Genomic DNA, 15,336 nt, shown 5'->3' on the forward strand with positions numbered 1-15,336 from the left:
GGAAAGGGGCGGGGCCGTCTAGAAGACACGGGGCCACGGCGCAGATTGAGGGGAGAAGGGGCGGGGCGAGTGGGAGAGGCGGAGCCACGGCCGGGATTGAAGGGAAGGGGGCGGGGCCGGGTAGGAGGGGCGGGACACAGCAGGGATTGAGGATGCAGGGGCGGGGCCGGCTGGAAGGGATTTTTAATTTTTTTTTATTGAAGTACCAAAAATGTACATCTCAACAAAGAAACTTCACACGTAAAACGTCAGAAAAAACTTACTACACTGACAGGGAAACTGGGAAGGGACGTGTCCACTCCACGGTTGAGGGGAGAAGGGACGGGGCGAGTGGGAGGGGCGGGCCACACCAGGCATTGAAGGAAAGGAAAGGGGTGGGGCCGGGTAGGAGGGGCGGGGCACAGCTGGGATTGAGGGTCCAGGGACGAGGCTGAGTGGGGGGGGGGGCTGAGCCACGGCACGAGTTAAAGGCAGAAAGGGCGGAGCGATTGGGAAGGCCGGGCCACGGTTGAGAGTAAAAGGAAAGGTGGGGGACGGCCGCCAGGTGGGGCCATGGCTGGGATTGAAGGAAAGGGGCGGGGCGGGGCCGATAGGAGGGGCGGGGCCACGGCAAAGCGTTGGGGGGGGTGGGCGTCCAACGGGAGGTTCTCTCCCAAACGGGGGCGGAGGGGCTCGACCCCTCCGCTCCCCGCGTCCTTTGCCCGTTAAAGCGCAGCGTCACGCGGGGGAGGGGGAGGGAATGCTCTGTCCGCCGCTCCCTCCCCCTCCCCAGCTCGGGGGGCGGGGCGGGGCGGGGTGGGGCCGCGGCGCCGGGAGGCGGCGATGGGTCCGCGGCGCGGCTGAAGCGATGGCGGGGCCGGCCGCGCCGGCGGAGCTGAGCACGGCGGCGGCTGGGCGGCTGGCGGCGGCGGCGGCGCGGGGCGGGCGAGCGCGGCAGGCCGAGCTGCTGCAGCACCTCAGCCCGCCCCGCGCCCGGCCGCCAGAGCCGGAGGGCGCTCCGCCGCGGGCTGCCGAGGGGGGCTCGCCCCGGCCCGCGAGCACCCCGCGCTGCGGCCGCAAGCCGCGCCTGGGCAGCTCCCCGCAGCTGCGGCGGGGCGGCGGCGGCGGCGGAGACTCGGACAGCGCGTCGCTGGCGTCAGGCAGCTCGGCGGCCGAGGAGGGCGGCGGCGCGGGGGGCGCCGTGGCGCTGGACCCGCTGGAGCACGCGTGGATGCTGGCGGCGGCTGAGGGCCGCTGGGAGAGCCTGGAGGGGCTGCTGAGCTGCGAGCCGGGGCTGCTGGCCAAGCGCGACTTCGTGACCGGATTCACGTGCCTGCACTGGGCAGCTAAGCACGGGCACCAGGAGCTGCTGGCCCACCTAGTGGCCTTCGCCCGCAAGCAGGGGCTGGCCATGGACGTGAACGCGCGCAGCGGGGGGGGCGGCTACACGGCACTGCACTTGGCCGCCATGCACGGTCACTTCGAGGTGGTCAAGCTGCTGGTGGGCGCCTGCGACGCCGACGTGGATGTGCGAGACTACGGCGGGCGCAAGGCGGCACAGTACCTGGACCGTGGCACCCCCGAGGAGATGAAGAGCCTGGTGGGGGCGCTGCAGGAGGAGGAGGAGGACGAGGGCACGGCATCCAACGGGAGCGGGCGCTGGAGGCTCTCCAAGGTGCTGCCCACCAACCTCATGGCCTACAAGCTCTCCCACCACCATCACCACCACCAGGGCTCTGTGGAGGAGGCCGAGGCAGCCGAGGGCACAGCCGCCCCGGGCAAGGGCATCAGCAGGAAAACCTCCAACAGCAGCCGGATGAAACCCCGGCTGAACAAAATCCGGTTCCGGACACAAATCATCCACACCACCCCCTCCTTCCGGGGAGAGCCCGACGAGGAGGAGCAGGATGAGAAGCCCCTGAAAACATCCTTCAAACTCAGACCCAAATCCAACGTTTTTGGATAAGGCGAGGCGGTGGGTGGCATCAAAGTCAAGGCCAGGAACAGCCCAAATCCCTGCTCTCAAGCCCTGCTGCGCCCATAGCATCAAGGAAAAGGGGATGGGCACCTGGGCATCTTGAGCTTCCCTCGGGATGGGGTTGCCAAATCACTTGGTTCACTTCAGTGTCTGAAGAAGTGTAAACATTGCACAGAGCCCTCAGAGTGCGGCAACTGCAAGGAAAGCGGCTGCCTCGGTCAACTGTGCTTAAGGGTCACGTTCCCTGCCTAAGAGTCACATTCCAGCAGCCCTAGTCCAGGGGCAGCGGGTCTGGAAATGAGTTTAGGATCCGCAGACCGCTCCTTCAGAAGCCAGGCTTCTAGGTCTAGAAACCAAGGTGATGGTACTTCTGGTTTACACGTGCAGGTGTGATGGGAGGAAAAGATTTAAACACTCAGCTTCCACACCTAATGGCTACACCATCAATAGTACTATAAATGGTACTGTGAAGACATGCAGTCTTCATGCACAGCTGACTATTTATGGGCTCCTTAAATATGTTCATGTATTTTCAGAATGCTTTCCCATCCCCTGTCCCCTGAAGAATAATACCACTTGGAAAGTGAAGAGTAAGGTACCAGAGAGGAGAAACGTAGCAAAACTGCTCAAGTCTATCTTAATTTTATGCACTGAGAGTAGTCCCACTTGAAATCAAGTCATTTAAAATGCAGAAGCCCATGGGATTCCTAACAGCTGCTGAAGTTAAGGATGTACAGAAGTCACAGCTGTCTGAGGTACTGCTGAACTTGTTCTCAGCTGGACTGCTAATACAGAATAATAGGAGTGACAGGTCTCTTTTTAAATTTTATACATCAAATAAGGCCATTTTATTTTATTCACTGTGAACCCTCAAATAGTAGATCTAGCACCATACAAGTTTATTGATGTTTGGTCAATTCCTGTTAATACCATTCCTGTGTAACACCATTTGAACTCATCTAAAATAGTCTTATGCACAACTCGTACAGTAAAGTCACCTTGTATTAGATGGAAGTGTGGGTGCTGTCGTATGAAATCTGCGTAAAATGCTACATTTCTGAAATGCAGTAGCACACTTACATTTTCGTTAGTAATTGTGTTGTATTTCAATTCCTCCAGCTCAATGTGTGCAGAAATGCTTTTAAAACTATGGCAAGGTGATCGACTGGAATTAGATCGTACGTTCCTCTTTTGTTTTGGTATACTCGGTAAAAGCTGCTTAATGAAAAAGCATTTCTAATTTTATGTAGGTGGGGATGGTATTCACATTCCTAACCCTTTTATTTCTAGGGATGTGTCTATAAAAATGTGCTTTAAAATCAGATCTCTAGTTTGAGATTTAAAATCCCTTTTTTGTGTATATAATTTTGAAATTACTCTTCAAAACAATGTTCTTAACCCCAAAGACAAGTGTATTCCAAATCTATCCTTGACATTTTCTGGAAACTTGAATATTGGCCTTTCTGCTACTTAAACAATTAATTCCTGAAAAAGCTAGGAAACAAACATGTTGAAATACCTTTAATCTTAAAGAAATGGCTATTGGGCTGGTCTTGGATGGTGGGTGTTTCTGGTCATAGAATCTTATCTGTGCCTAGATGTTAAAATGTTACCAGTTAAAATGTAGCACTCATCAAAGCATGTCTCAATTTACGCTTCCTCAAAATTATATGAGCATGTTTGTCAGGTGTCTTACCAAATGTATGCAGCTTTAGAGATGCAAATCCCAGTCTGAGACAGTAGTTACATGCATGCCATAAGCACTCAAAATGTAATCAAGCAAATTGCTTCTGAGTGTTCTGCATATTGGTTTGTGTTGACAGCTTTAAGTGTTTCGGTGGTGACAGTTCAGTCTTTACAATCAACAAACAGAAGCTGTGACATGCTGGGGACTCCTCAGTTTGACTTTTTCCCCAGACCAGTTTTCAATTTCTGCACCCTGTGCTTGAGCCCATAAATCATATTCTTATTCATAGTATGGAGTGCAGACCTATATCTTTAGTAAATACTGAAAACAAACCTTGGTAAGCAATTCAGTAGTGTATAAGACTCACAATCAGGTGCTAGTCATTATTTTTGTGCAGAAAGACTAGAAATTTTGCAGATGTTCAGCTACATTTTATAATTTGTAAGCTATAATATAAATTACATGTGCCTTCACTTTTTGGTTGTACACTACACATATGGGTATATTCAGCCTTGAAAAGCACCTTCTTTTTTATGTATATATGGGGTAGAGCCAGCAATCTCCCTTCAGCCCCCTTTCTGCCACCCTTTAATTTAGTGCAACAACAATTGCATTCCTCATGGATAAAAGATCACTTGTTGCACCAGATGCCTAAATACATTCCGTAAGAATGCACTTCAAACTAGGTGCTCTGTAAATGTTCTGCAGTGCAGAACATAAATATCTTTACATTTCTGTAAAAGACATGTGGCTTATTATGATTGGAAGCTTCCAACAAGAGCTCTCGAGTGCAATTCTTTCCATGGTACTACCTATTGTTGAATACACAGAGTTCATTATTATGATTAAAGGATCTTTATATACTGTTGAGAGAAGTGTTAAGCTGAAAATTGCACAAAACTAATAAATAAAACAGGTGCAGGAGTTCCAAGAGAATATTTTGATCTGTTGGACTGTAGCACAAGCTGTACTACAAAATGTATTTTACAAGAACTTCTAATCTAGTAGAAACTATCTAGTAACTGAGGGAACTAAATTTGAGAATTATTAAATCTTTGCATACATATAATTCATGGTTTGAAATCTCAGATTGAAACTATAGTATATTGCTAAGGATCTCTATCCACCAAAAGCACCGAAATATAATGAGACCTCATGTTAGCACTGGAAAGTTTCGGGGTTTTGGGTTGGGTTTCGTTTTTTGTGGATTTTTTTTGTTGGTGTTTTTTTTTTTTTTTTTTCCAGACGTGGGCTGAAGTGGCACAAAGTGCAGAACCAGCAAAGTTCTACTGTAGCTTTTCAAAGCGTTTGCAGTGGCTAGCTAGTCACCATTGTTTTGCTTGTTCTATGGGACAAAAGCATTTTTATTTCACCCATTGACCTTTCACATTCCACTCACTTTTTTTAATAAGCAAAAACATAAGCTTTGCTATGGGGATGGGTAATCTCTTAAAACCATTTGGGAGATTTATATTTTACTCATACTTCTAACTCACGTTATATCTGACATGTTTCCTAGAAAGATGTGAATTTGAACTAAAACAAATTGTGTGGTACAAAAACTGGAACACTTACAAGTGTCTAAAATAATACAGTTAACTTTATTGAATGTTTATTGGGTTTTTTCCCCCCCACTTTCTATGATAGTGTGTGATGCAACAAGACTGTAACTTCAACATTTGATAACTTTTATTGTATCTGATGCCTGAAATAGGCCTGGATGCCTGTCAGTTTTTATTATTACAACTTTTTTTATGGATGTGTTATCTCAATGGAGGAATTAATGAGCAAAACTGTGCAAAGTTTAGTTTTAATGAAATAAACAATTCATGGGCATTTTATTCCTTTATTTATGTCCTGTGTGTTAGGTTGGTGTTTACCTATTGGCCTACCAAACAACACTACTTTGTTTTCCTAAGAGCTGAGATGACTGATGGGGTGTAATGTTTGGGAAAAGAACAATCTGTCTTTTTCTTTATAAGAGAGTAACATTTTTCTCTGGCACTTAAGTACCCTTGAACAGTTTGCTTTAAAGTTATTCAAAATAGCTTTGAAGTTATCTGTGCCAGAGAGAACTGTTCTTGTAATCTTAGAGATTAGGCCTAAATGAAACATGTCTTGCCCTGAACCTGCTGTGTTTAAGCAGCTAAAACTTCTGTATTTGGAAGAATTAATATTAAAAAAGAAAATCTTACAGGCCTCTCTTAATTTGTGATTAACCTAAGTAACAACCAGTACTTATTTTTCAACCCTACATAGCACCTTCCTTGAAAGGGAAGTACATTTTGTTAATATGATGCTGCAGAATTTTAGTGTGTCAAAATACTGACCTTTCTTTTGGTAAGGGAATGCACTCTCCTCATAGTAGAATTGGTGTGTACATCTATTGCGCTGCTGAGAACTGCCCTGTGCCCCATTCACTCCAGTGATAGGATCAATGCTGAAATGCCCCACTATTTATCTTTCCTTGTTCTTCTGTTTTTCAAAATGGTTCCATTGGAGCTGAGACCATTGACTAGCCCACAGTCCTGTCCATCGTCCTGTTTTTTCCCAGATGCTCATAAAGGATGAAGACTACTTGAGCAGCTGAGAGGTAGAGTAGTACTCTCTGGCTGGATCTTGTTAATAGTCCCTTAACATTTGTTGGGTAGCTTGAGATGCCAGGGGTTGTGTCGCGATACTGCAAAAAAGGAATGGTAGAGCTGGGGCCACAGCACGGGTGTTCTTGTGTCTTGATGGGAAGCTTTTGCTGCATGATGTAACTTTTTACCCCTCTGTAGTTGTTATTATGCACAAAGCTTGCCCTGCCAATCAGCCTCCCCTTCAGAACAGATGTTTCAGCTATTTCAATAGTAGACATCTCAAGTACTCCTGCCTGCAAGTGCAGGGCAATTGAGAGTTTATGACAGCACATAAATTAAATGCATGCAGATGTTTTCCACTTACCTGCTGTTGATTACATGGGTTAAACAATTTCCCCATCAGATGAACTGAGGATTCTATTTCCGTAGAATAGGAAAAAGTCTGAAAGTGTCTGTATGTTAACTGTGGGTTTTTATTGTGTTTATATCTGGAAATAATGTCATTACACTTTATCATAGATATAATGCTGATAGCCATAGTTGGGTTCAAGAAAAAAATATCTGTAGGATGTCTTGACAAGCATTTTGGTTTTTATTTTTGCTTTTGTAAAAAATACTGAGTAGATTTATGTCAGGATGCTCCCACCAGATCAGTTTGAGAAGGCAAGGATAAACCTCAGGAGGTATCTTTGTTGTACAGTATTTGGTCTACTAAACTTTTGCTCTAACTTAAATCCTATATGTCCAGTGGAAACTAACTGCAGACTAACATGGTTTAACAACCTCCCCTTGCAGAAGAGAACCAATTTTTGATATGCTCAGAACTAACTTACTGAGTACTGTTGCAAGCTGGTGGTTTAATTTTGTAAATGTTACAGGTGACAGAATATTTTAGATGCAACCTTTTAAGTTGTTCGTCTCTTGTTCTTGCCACTTCAAGGCGAGCGAAATAATCAAATACAGGGCAAATGGATGCAAGTAATTTTGAACTGAACTTTATTAGTCATTTGGCTTTCCAGCATCTCTTCAGTACAGCCTGTACCATCTTGCGTAAGTAATAAACAATTAATTCACTCTTCTACATCACTGTGTTGCAGGATAATCTCCTTGCACATTTTAATGTGTTTAAAATGAGACTTAGAGAAACAGGGAGCTTTCAGAAACACTGAACTGGAGCCCATGAAATATTTCTCTTTGCTGAAGTCTTAAAAACATGTCCTAACTCGATTTATACAAACTAGATCTGGGCGACTTCCCCTTCCCCACCCCAGGTAGTTTGAAAAATGCAGGTCTGGTGCAACTGAAATAAGAGTGAATTTTGATCAGACATAGCAAATGCTGACTGAGTTCTATTTCCTAAAGCCATCAATTCATTTTTAATGGAACATTTCAATATTCCATTTTCAAACTGTGTGTTTGAAATCAGCCTGATTGTTGAAGTGAATTGCCCCAAATAATTTTTTTATTCTGATTCAGTTTGGTTTTGGCACTACCTGCCCCCTCCACCCCCCCCCCCATACACTTCCTCCAAAAATTTTGCACCTCTGTACTACATACATCAGCAAATTAAGTTTCCTTTTAGATTTTTGTTATTGAGAGAGAGAGCGCCCAATGCTAAGCAACAGCTTGGTCTTATATGCTTTAGTTTGGCACAGTTTCGTAGCTGTTAGGGGCTGGAAGGGACCTTACAGATCATTGGGTCCAGCTCCCTGCACTTGGGCAGGAAACCTACCTATGACTTGGTTTTGTTTCTTCCAACTAGTACTATGCCCAACATCAGCTAAAAACAAGTTTCTTGAAATATGCTATTGAGCACTGTTGTAATAGTAAACAGTTTTCCTCAAAAAAAAATTGAAGTGGTGGGGAGGGCATCTGCAAGATAACTGGTAACAAAGTTTAGAAAACTTTCAAATGCCCATGGCAGTCTCTCCTTCTCCTAGTTTATTTTTCCTCATTCTTGAGAGGTTTTGCTCTACCCTTAAAGCATTTGCTGCCCCAAGTAATATACCTTGTTGATCACAGCTTCTAAAATGGGTGCCAAACACTTTGGTTCTTGCCAGTGCTTGCAGTAAGCCACTTTTTGGCACTACTAGAGCTGAATTCATTGCCAACACCTGTCAACAGTAGCAGGGAAATTTTACCTAATAGGTATCTACACTGCTGTGACTGCAATGCAGTGTTGACGTGTCTTAGCTAGCTTTAAATTACTAACTCGGGCAGCAAAACCTGCCTGAAAAACTGCATAAGTATTCTGGTAGCCAGTTCCCCCTGAGCTCTGTGCTGCTGTTTAGACTGTGGATACCTGAGCTAGCTAGATTATGGGTGCCTGAGCTAGCACACTGTAATATAGACAGATCTGTAGAGAAGGTTTAGGGGTGACTTTCCCTTATTTTTCCCCCAGATTTCTGGGATGCACGATATTCACCTGCCTTGAGCAATTTCATTATTTCAAATTAAATAGTTTAACGTATTTAGTAATTGCAACATGTATACCTTTACCTTCCTCAGGGTGTATATATCACTATGCAACAACAGTAAGCCAGCCAATCTGTCAACAAAAACCAACAGTTAATGTCTATGGCTATTCTACTTAACGTACGCAAACCAAACTGTAGCATGCCTACCAATCCTTGTTTGTAAAGCAGTTAACGTTTGAAAACCTTAGTCTTGTGCATATGCACATTCGGTTGAGCCCCTATGCAATATTATCATTAGAAAGAAAGACGGGCATTTCTTCAGCATTTTTCTCTGAAGGACCCCACTGCTAGATTTACTCCAGCAAGACCCTGTCCTCCATTTCCCAGCTGAAGTTAAGATTCACTGCTCTTAGAATAGCCAATACCCTCTCTTCCTTCCACATGCTAGGAGCACAACAAGAATTGATTCCAATAGTTTCTGAACTAGGAGTTGTCTCAGAGTCTCACAAGTATGGCTACAAGATAGTGAGTGGGGACACACAAAAGTCCCCACAGGACTGCTTTGGGGAAGAGGAGGAAGAAATATGTGAGTGCTACCTTCCCACTCTCCCCCATTCTCCTGCCTCCTTCCCTATTGCCACAGGGAGGTCTCTGCAGGTTGGGGTTGATGTCAGCAAGTTGCCACCTTCCTCTTCAAAATCACTGTCTTGCATAAGAAAGGCAAATGGGTCACAGGATCCAAAACCTGTTCTCACTACCCTACTTACCTATGAAACATTCACATGTATAACTTGAAGATATGCCCCAATTCATATTTGTCATCCAATCTATTATACCAGCTTTTCATGAATACCATATTTACACAAATATAAGATGACCTTGGATATAATGTCTTCTACCCCCCCCCAATAATTACATTCTATATACAGAAAATTATATATTTGTTATAATGTTCCAGGTATAGAATCTAATTATTAAAGGTTTTCCTTGAATTTGTCCCCCTTCCACTGCTATAGCAGGGAAAATAAATCTGGGGGCTGTCAAGTGGCCCCCTTACCCTTTGCCCCCACAACTTATTCCCCCTGTGGCTTCTTCCCTCTTTCTTTACTGTCAGACCTTGCTCTCTCTGAGCACATGGAAGCAAGAGGCAAATTTGAAAACACTGACTTTGAATGAAACATGCCTCTAGTAATATGCATATAGGCAAATTACTATGGAAACTCATAGACTTAGTTCATCCAGAATTGATTAAAGGAATGCATCTTATCTTTTTTTTTTTAACTGCTGCAAGCTTTGGCACAGGTACTCCATAAACACTGGATCATCAGGCTCAGAGAGTAGTAGTTAGTGGCACCATGTCTAGTTGGCAGCCGGTATCAAGTGGAGTGCCCCAGGGTCAATCCTGGGGCCAGTTTTATTCAATATCTTCATCAATGACCTGGAAAATGACATAGAATGCACCCACAGCAAGTTTGCAGGTGACACCAAGCTAGGGGGAGTAGTAGATATGCTGGAGGGTAGGGCTAGGATTCAGTGATCTAGACCAGCTGGAGGATAAGGACAAAAGAAATTTCATGAGGTTCAATAAGGACAAGTGCAAAGTCCTGCACTTAGGTTGGAACAATCCCATGCACAGGTAGAGGCTGGTGACCAACTGGCTGGGCAGCAGAACGTGCAGAAAAAGCCCTGGGGGTTACATTGGACAATAAGCCAAATATGAGCCAACAGCATGCCCTTGAGAAGGCTAATAGCATACTGGGCTGCATTAGTAGGAGAATTGCTAGCAGATTGAAGGAAATGATTATTACCCTCTATTCAGCACTGGTTAGGCCACATCTAGAGGACTGTGTCCAGTTTTGGGCCCCGCACTACACAAAGGATGTGGACAAATTGAAGAGAGCCTAGCAGAGGGCAATGAAAATGGTTAGGGGGCTGGGACACGTGACTTCTGAGAATAGGGTGAGGGAACTGAGCTTATTATTTAGTCTAAAGAAGAAAAGACTGAGGGTGGGGGGGTTTAAAAGCAACCTCCAACTACCTGAACAGGGGTTCAAAAAGAGAATGGCGCTAGACTGTTCTCAGTGGTGGCAGATGACAGAACAAGGAGCAATGGTCTCAAGTTGCAGCAAGGGAAGTTTAGGTTAGATATTAGGATTTTTTTTTCTCACTAGGAGGGCAGTAAAACACTGGAACAGGTTATCCAGAAAGGTGGTGGAATCTCCATCCTTGGAGGTTTTTAAGACCCAGCTAGACAAAGCCTTGGGTGGGTGATCCAGTTGGGGCTGGTCCTGCTTTGAGCAGGAGGTTGGACTAGATGACCTCCTCAGGTCCCTTCCAACTCTAATTTTCTATGAGTCTATAAAACACTTTAAAGCATAACTTTTGTATCTGCTAGGCACATTTACATGTTCATTAATGTGCAGTAATTACTGAGCATTTAGTTTAGTACTTGCTTAATAAAGTACCAACTAAATGCACAGTAACTACAGTTACTGTGCAGTAGCACTGGCACATGATTTTTTTAGTGACGCTTGCTGCACAGTAGCATTTTAGCATGGTTTTTGCCCAGCACGCTACTGCACAGTGTTATTAGGCTACTGTGTATTAATAAGTGTCTCATGAAGATGTGCCCATTTATATATAGTATAGACTATGCATGATATTAGTCCTAAGCTAAAAGGATCATAATTTATTATATAGCTCATTGGGCTGGGCCCTGCAGAAACAACAGCATTTCAAGCCTAGGGGACCCCACAGCTCAGTACTGCTCAGTATGTGTGTGTACTCCAGATACCAATTCCCTACCCCATCTCCTCCCAACAAAGGATCCATGTGCTAATCAGCCCCAACTCCTGACTGGAACTGACTGGGTGGTCTTGTCACAAGGCTTGGGACCCTCAAAAAATGTATATGCAGATGAGGCACAAGACAACCTTCCTGCTCCACCTCGTGAAGAGGGGAACCACACTAATCATATGCAAGAGACCCTTGTTTTATATTTGAGTAAATACAGTACTTAAAACACCACAACTCTAGGTCCTGATATGATGCCATGGAACACATGATTTCACTACCACCCCAATGCATTTTTTCTTTCCGCTGAAATGCCCCTACCTGTCATGAATTGACCAATTACATTATAGTTCAAGTGCCTTAGCTGTGACTAAGCAAGTTTGTAAATTGTGTATTGTAAGGTTTAAAAGTGGCAGGATCTCAAAGCCTTTCCCTTGGAAGATGGTGAAAAAGTCAATGGAAGCAGGAACAGTTCTACATTTCACCTTAATTTGTATGAGTTTATTAAGGCTTCCTGTACTTGTAAAAGAGATGATCTAGACCAAATTGGAGTTTTTAGATAATTCTTATCCTTATGTATGATACCAGATGTCTTGCTAGTAAATAAATTTGAGTTGTATTCATTTTAGCCTTGGTCAGGGGTAGAAACGGTTGGAGTGAATGGCTGCCACAGTGAAGTATTATAAAAGTTCTGTCTTTTCTTGAACTAAATCAATATCAGTATGGTCACTTCTATATTTTATGACCACCAAACTTCCACAGTCAAAGTTACATATAAGAGGGGTATGTTCTTGGCTAGGATATACCTGAAAGTAGACACAATGTACATGGGTGACTGGTGCCACCTTAGGAGGGGCACATGCCCCTCAGCGACTCGCCAATTGGGGCGGGGCCCGTGGCCAATCTTGCTGACCAGGGTGGTCCCCCTGTGGCTGATCACATTGACCAGGAAGTTGCCGCAGCACTCCCAGAAGTGGCTGTGATGTTCCCAGAAGTGGCCGTGGTGCTTTATCCGGTGCTCCCACTCCCCGGCTGGCACTCTCAGGGGGGACACCAGTGCTTCTGCCTGCCCCCCCACCCATCGCCTAGCGGGGAGCACAGCCTGTCAGGGGGTGCACCAGCACTCTCAGGGGGTGCACATGCACACCCATACACCCTTTGTGTGTCACCACTGCCTATACGTGTGGTCCTTGGAGTTCTAATTCGAACTCTCCAGCATCACTGCAGTGTCATATATATTAAGCCACCACGTTATAAAATGATCATGGGGCATTTTCTTTAAATCTCTTTGAATAAAGTTTAGATAAAGCATCCCATGGCCATTTTTAAAGGTGCAGGGGCTTAATGTAGGTGATGGTGAAGCATTTTAATTAGAGCAGTTGCCCAGGAACACTAATTAAAATGCCCCTCCCCCCACCTCTGAGCACATGTATAGGTACCCAGTGCACTCAAGGGCATGTTTAATAAATCCCTTATAGTTACCTGGGTGGCATGCAGTATACCTTTCTGTTTTAATATGGCATTTCATTGGGGGTTTTTTCTTAAAGACCAGCATGTCCCAGAAGCAATTTAACTACTCTTCAACAAAGTTTTTTGTCTCTGAGATAACCATAACCCTGTTATCAGAAGGCAGGATCCACCTGCATTGAACAAACGGGGAGTAGAACTACAAACACAGGTGTTTAAGGCCACAAAATCTAAGGGTTAGTCATATTTTGAAAACAAACCCATGCTTATGTTCACTAGGAAAATATGGGACTATAACTGTCAAATAACCAGCAAAAAAGTTTAATGTTGGGCTCTGGAAGACATTTAACTCTTGCAACACTATTCATTACCTCAAGACTGTTCTCAGGTAACAGTTTAAGAGGGACAATATAGCAGTTTATCTTTCTGTGTATATGGGTGGGTGAGGGGAATTTAAAAAATATAAAATTCCAGACTTTCCCTCTTAGCAGTAGTGAATGCATCTCTGATGCAGCAGCCTTGTCCCATTGTGCCCATAAAGGTCAACCAAGGTCACTGTCATTCATGAAACCAAGCTTTCCTTCATACACGTGTCTGATAGAGGAAATATTAGTGCTTATTTTTAGGAAAAGAATTAATAATTTAACCTGGCAATGCTATTAAAGACTAACAGAATTCCTAATTAAAATCCAGTGCCTGTAGGACTTGAACTCCCTTTATGACAAAACCAGGCAACTATTATTTTTTTTCAAGAGGTAGCACACTTTGGTTAATATGCAAAGGGCCCGTCCCAAAGAACACCCAAGTTCAGTTTGCCGTGTCTCAAACCTGTTTGAGGTACTGCTAACTGCTCGTGGCACACGTGCATCTGTTTGCTATGCTGCTAGTTTGCAGCACAGTGGGTTTTTTTATGACACTGGGAGATCCCAGTGTAAAAAAAAAAAAAAAAAAAGCAGCATGGCATATATGGCAGTAGCATGCACTGCTAGAAACCAGGCTCTGGCTGCTGGCTAGACTCCAAGTGGCCAGCTTGGCACCACTGCTGGCCTGAGAGGCCCCCAGAAACCTCCCCTCTTCCAACTGGATCACTTTGTTGTGCGCCGGAACATGCATGTAGGGGCATGCCTGCGGACAAACAGCAATGGCGCAAACTTGCACTGAACGCAGCTAAGTGACCCGTATTGGCTAGGGGACAAATAAGTACCACTGCTATTTGTCCCATGGGAAACGTGCACCCCTGCACATGCACACTCATCGGGTGCACCTTACTGTAGTTGACTAATTAGCTCTACAGTAAAGCATCACAGTCTACATGCACACCAGTATTAGGGCACAGTAAATTAATTAGCTCTGTCATAGGGTAGTATTGTTGGGGACAGTACTATCCTGTGATGGAGTAACTTTGCTGAAATGCACGTGTACACAGTGACAGAGGCTGGCTGGAGCACAAAGGTGCTAAAGTGCAGGAACAGCCTACCACCTAGCTACCACCTAGCACCCTCATACCCCAGCCAGCCCCTCTGCTGCTTGACTCTGTCACCTGGAGCCTGGGGCTGACCCCCAGTTCCCCTGCCAGCCAGGGCTGCTCCACCCTTGTTTCCGCTCAAAGTACTGCAGTCCTGGGCATAAGTGCAGGCACTGCACCCAGGAGCAGCTGACTCTGGTGCAAACTTCTCCAGAGTTTATTTCTTCACACTAATAGTATGTGTAGATGCACCCAGAATGATGTACACTGCTTTGACCAGCAAATGGATTTCTCCATGGATGCACTATAGTTTCTTTTTGGGGGCAGTTTTTTCCAAGTATGCAAGATTCCAACTCATATGAACAGGGCCATACAGCTCAAGGGAAAATATTCCTCATGATAAGACAGGCCTTTATAAAAAAGTTAATAAAAATCTGACCATGTACTAGGTGTTCTGTTTCTAAACTTGAGAACAGGAAGAACAAGAATTCTGTCTAGCTATACAGATTTCCACATCTAGGGTACTGGTTACATCAGATGCAATAAATCTCTTAGACCAGGTTCATATAGAAAAGCTAAACTTCCAAATCATATATTGGGCCAATGGCTTGAAGATTTCTGTGAAATAAAGGTAATTTGCTGTGACATCCTTACTCAGAGAAGACTTTTCTTTTGAGGGAATTAATCAAATTCATTATCTGTCCTGTTGGGTGGGTGAGGTTATTTTCTGAGTTTGACTTGATATAATCATCCTGTTCCTCCAAACATGGTTATTATACTAGCAGAACCAATTAACCAGACCCAACAACATGATTGCAACCTTGTATGTTTTCCTACATGTAAAGCATTTATTTTGATGCAAATCAGTATAAAATGTCAATCAATACACAGCTGTTTTTTTCAGCTTTTTTTTCTTATTGATTTCACAAGGCACCTGAGCTTTAAAAGTTATTTTTGTTCAAGAAAGA

General features: G+C 44.6%; 1 protein-coding gene across 1 annotated transcript; it reads left to right on the top strand.

Annotated features, from left to right (window-relative positions):
- Positions 1-785: 785 nt before the first annotated feature.
- SOWAHC (sosondowah ankyrin repeat domain family member C) lies at positions 786-5,485 on the top strand. The gene has a single exon (XM_019484922.2). The coding sequence runs from the start codon at positions 848-850 to the stop codon at positions 1,943-1,945; it is 1,098 nt and encodes a 365-aa protein (XP_019340467.2). The 5' UTR covers positions 786-847; the 3' UTR covers positions 1,946-5,485.
- Positions 5,486-15,336: the final 9,851 nt, after the last annotated feature.

The sequence above is a fragment of the Alligator mississippiensis genome, chromosome 1 (genome assembly GCF_030867095.1).
Source record: "Alligator mississippiensis isolate rAllMis1 chromosome 1, rAllMis1, whole genome shotgun sequence".
Lineage (NCBI taxonomy): Eukaryota > Metazoa > Chordata > Crocodylia > Alligatoridae > Alligator > Alligator mississippiensis.

Excerpts from the sequence above, each read along its gene's own strand:
- SOWAHC (XM_019484922.2), top strand. The coding sequence starts at position 848 with ATGGCGGGGCCGGCCGCGCCGGCGGAGCTGAGCACGGCGGCGGCTGGG.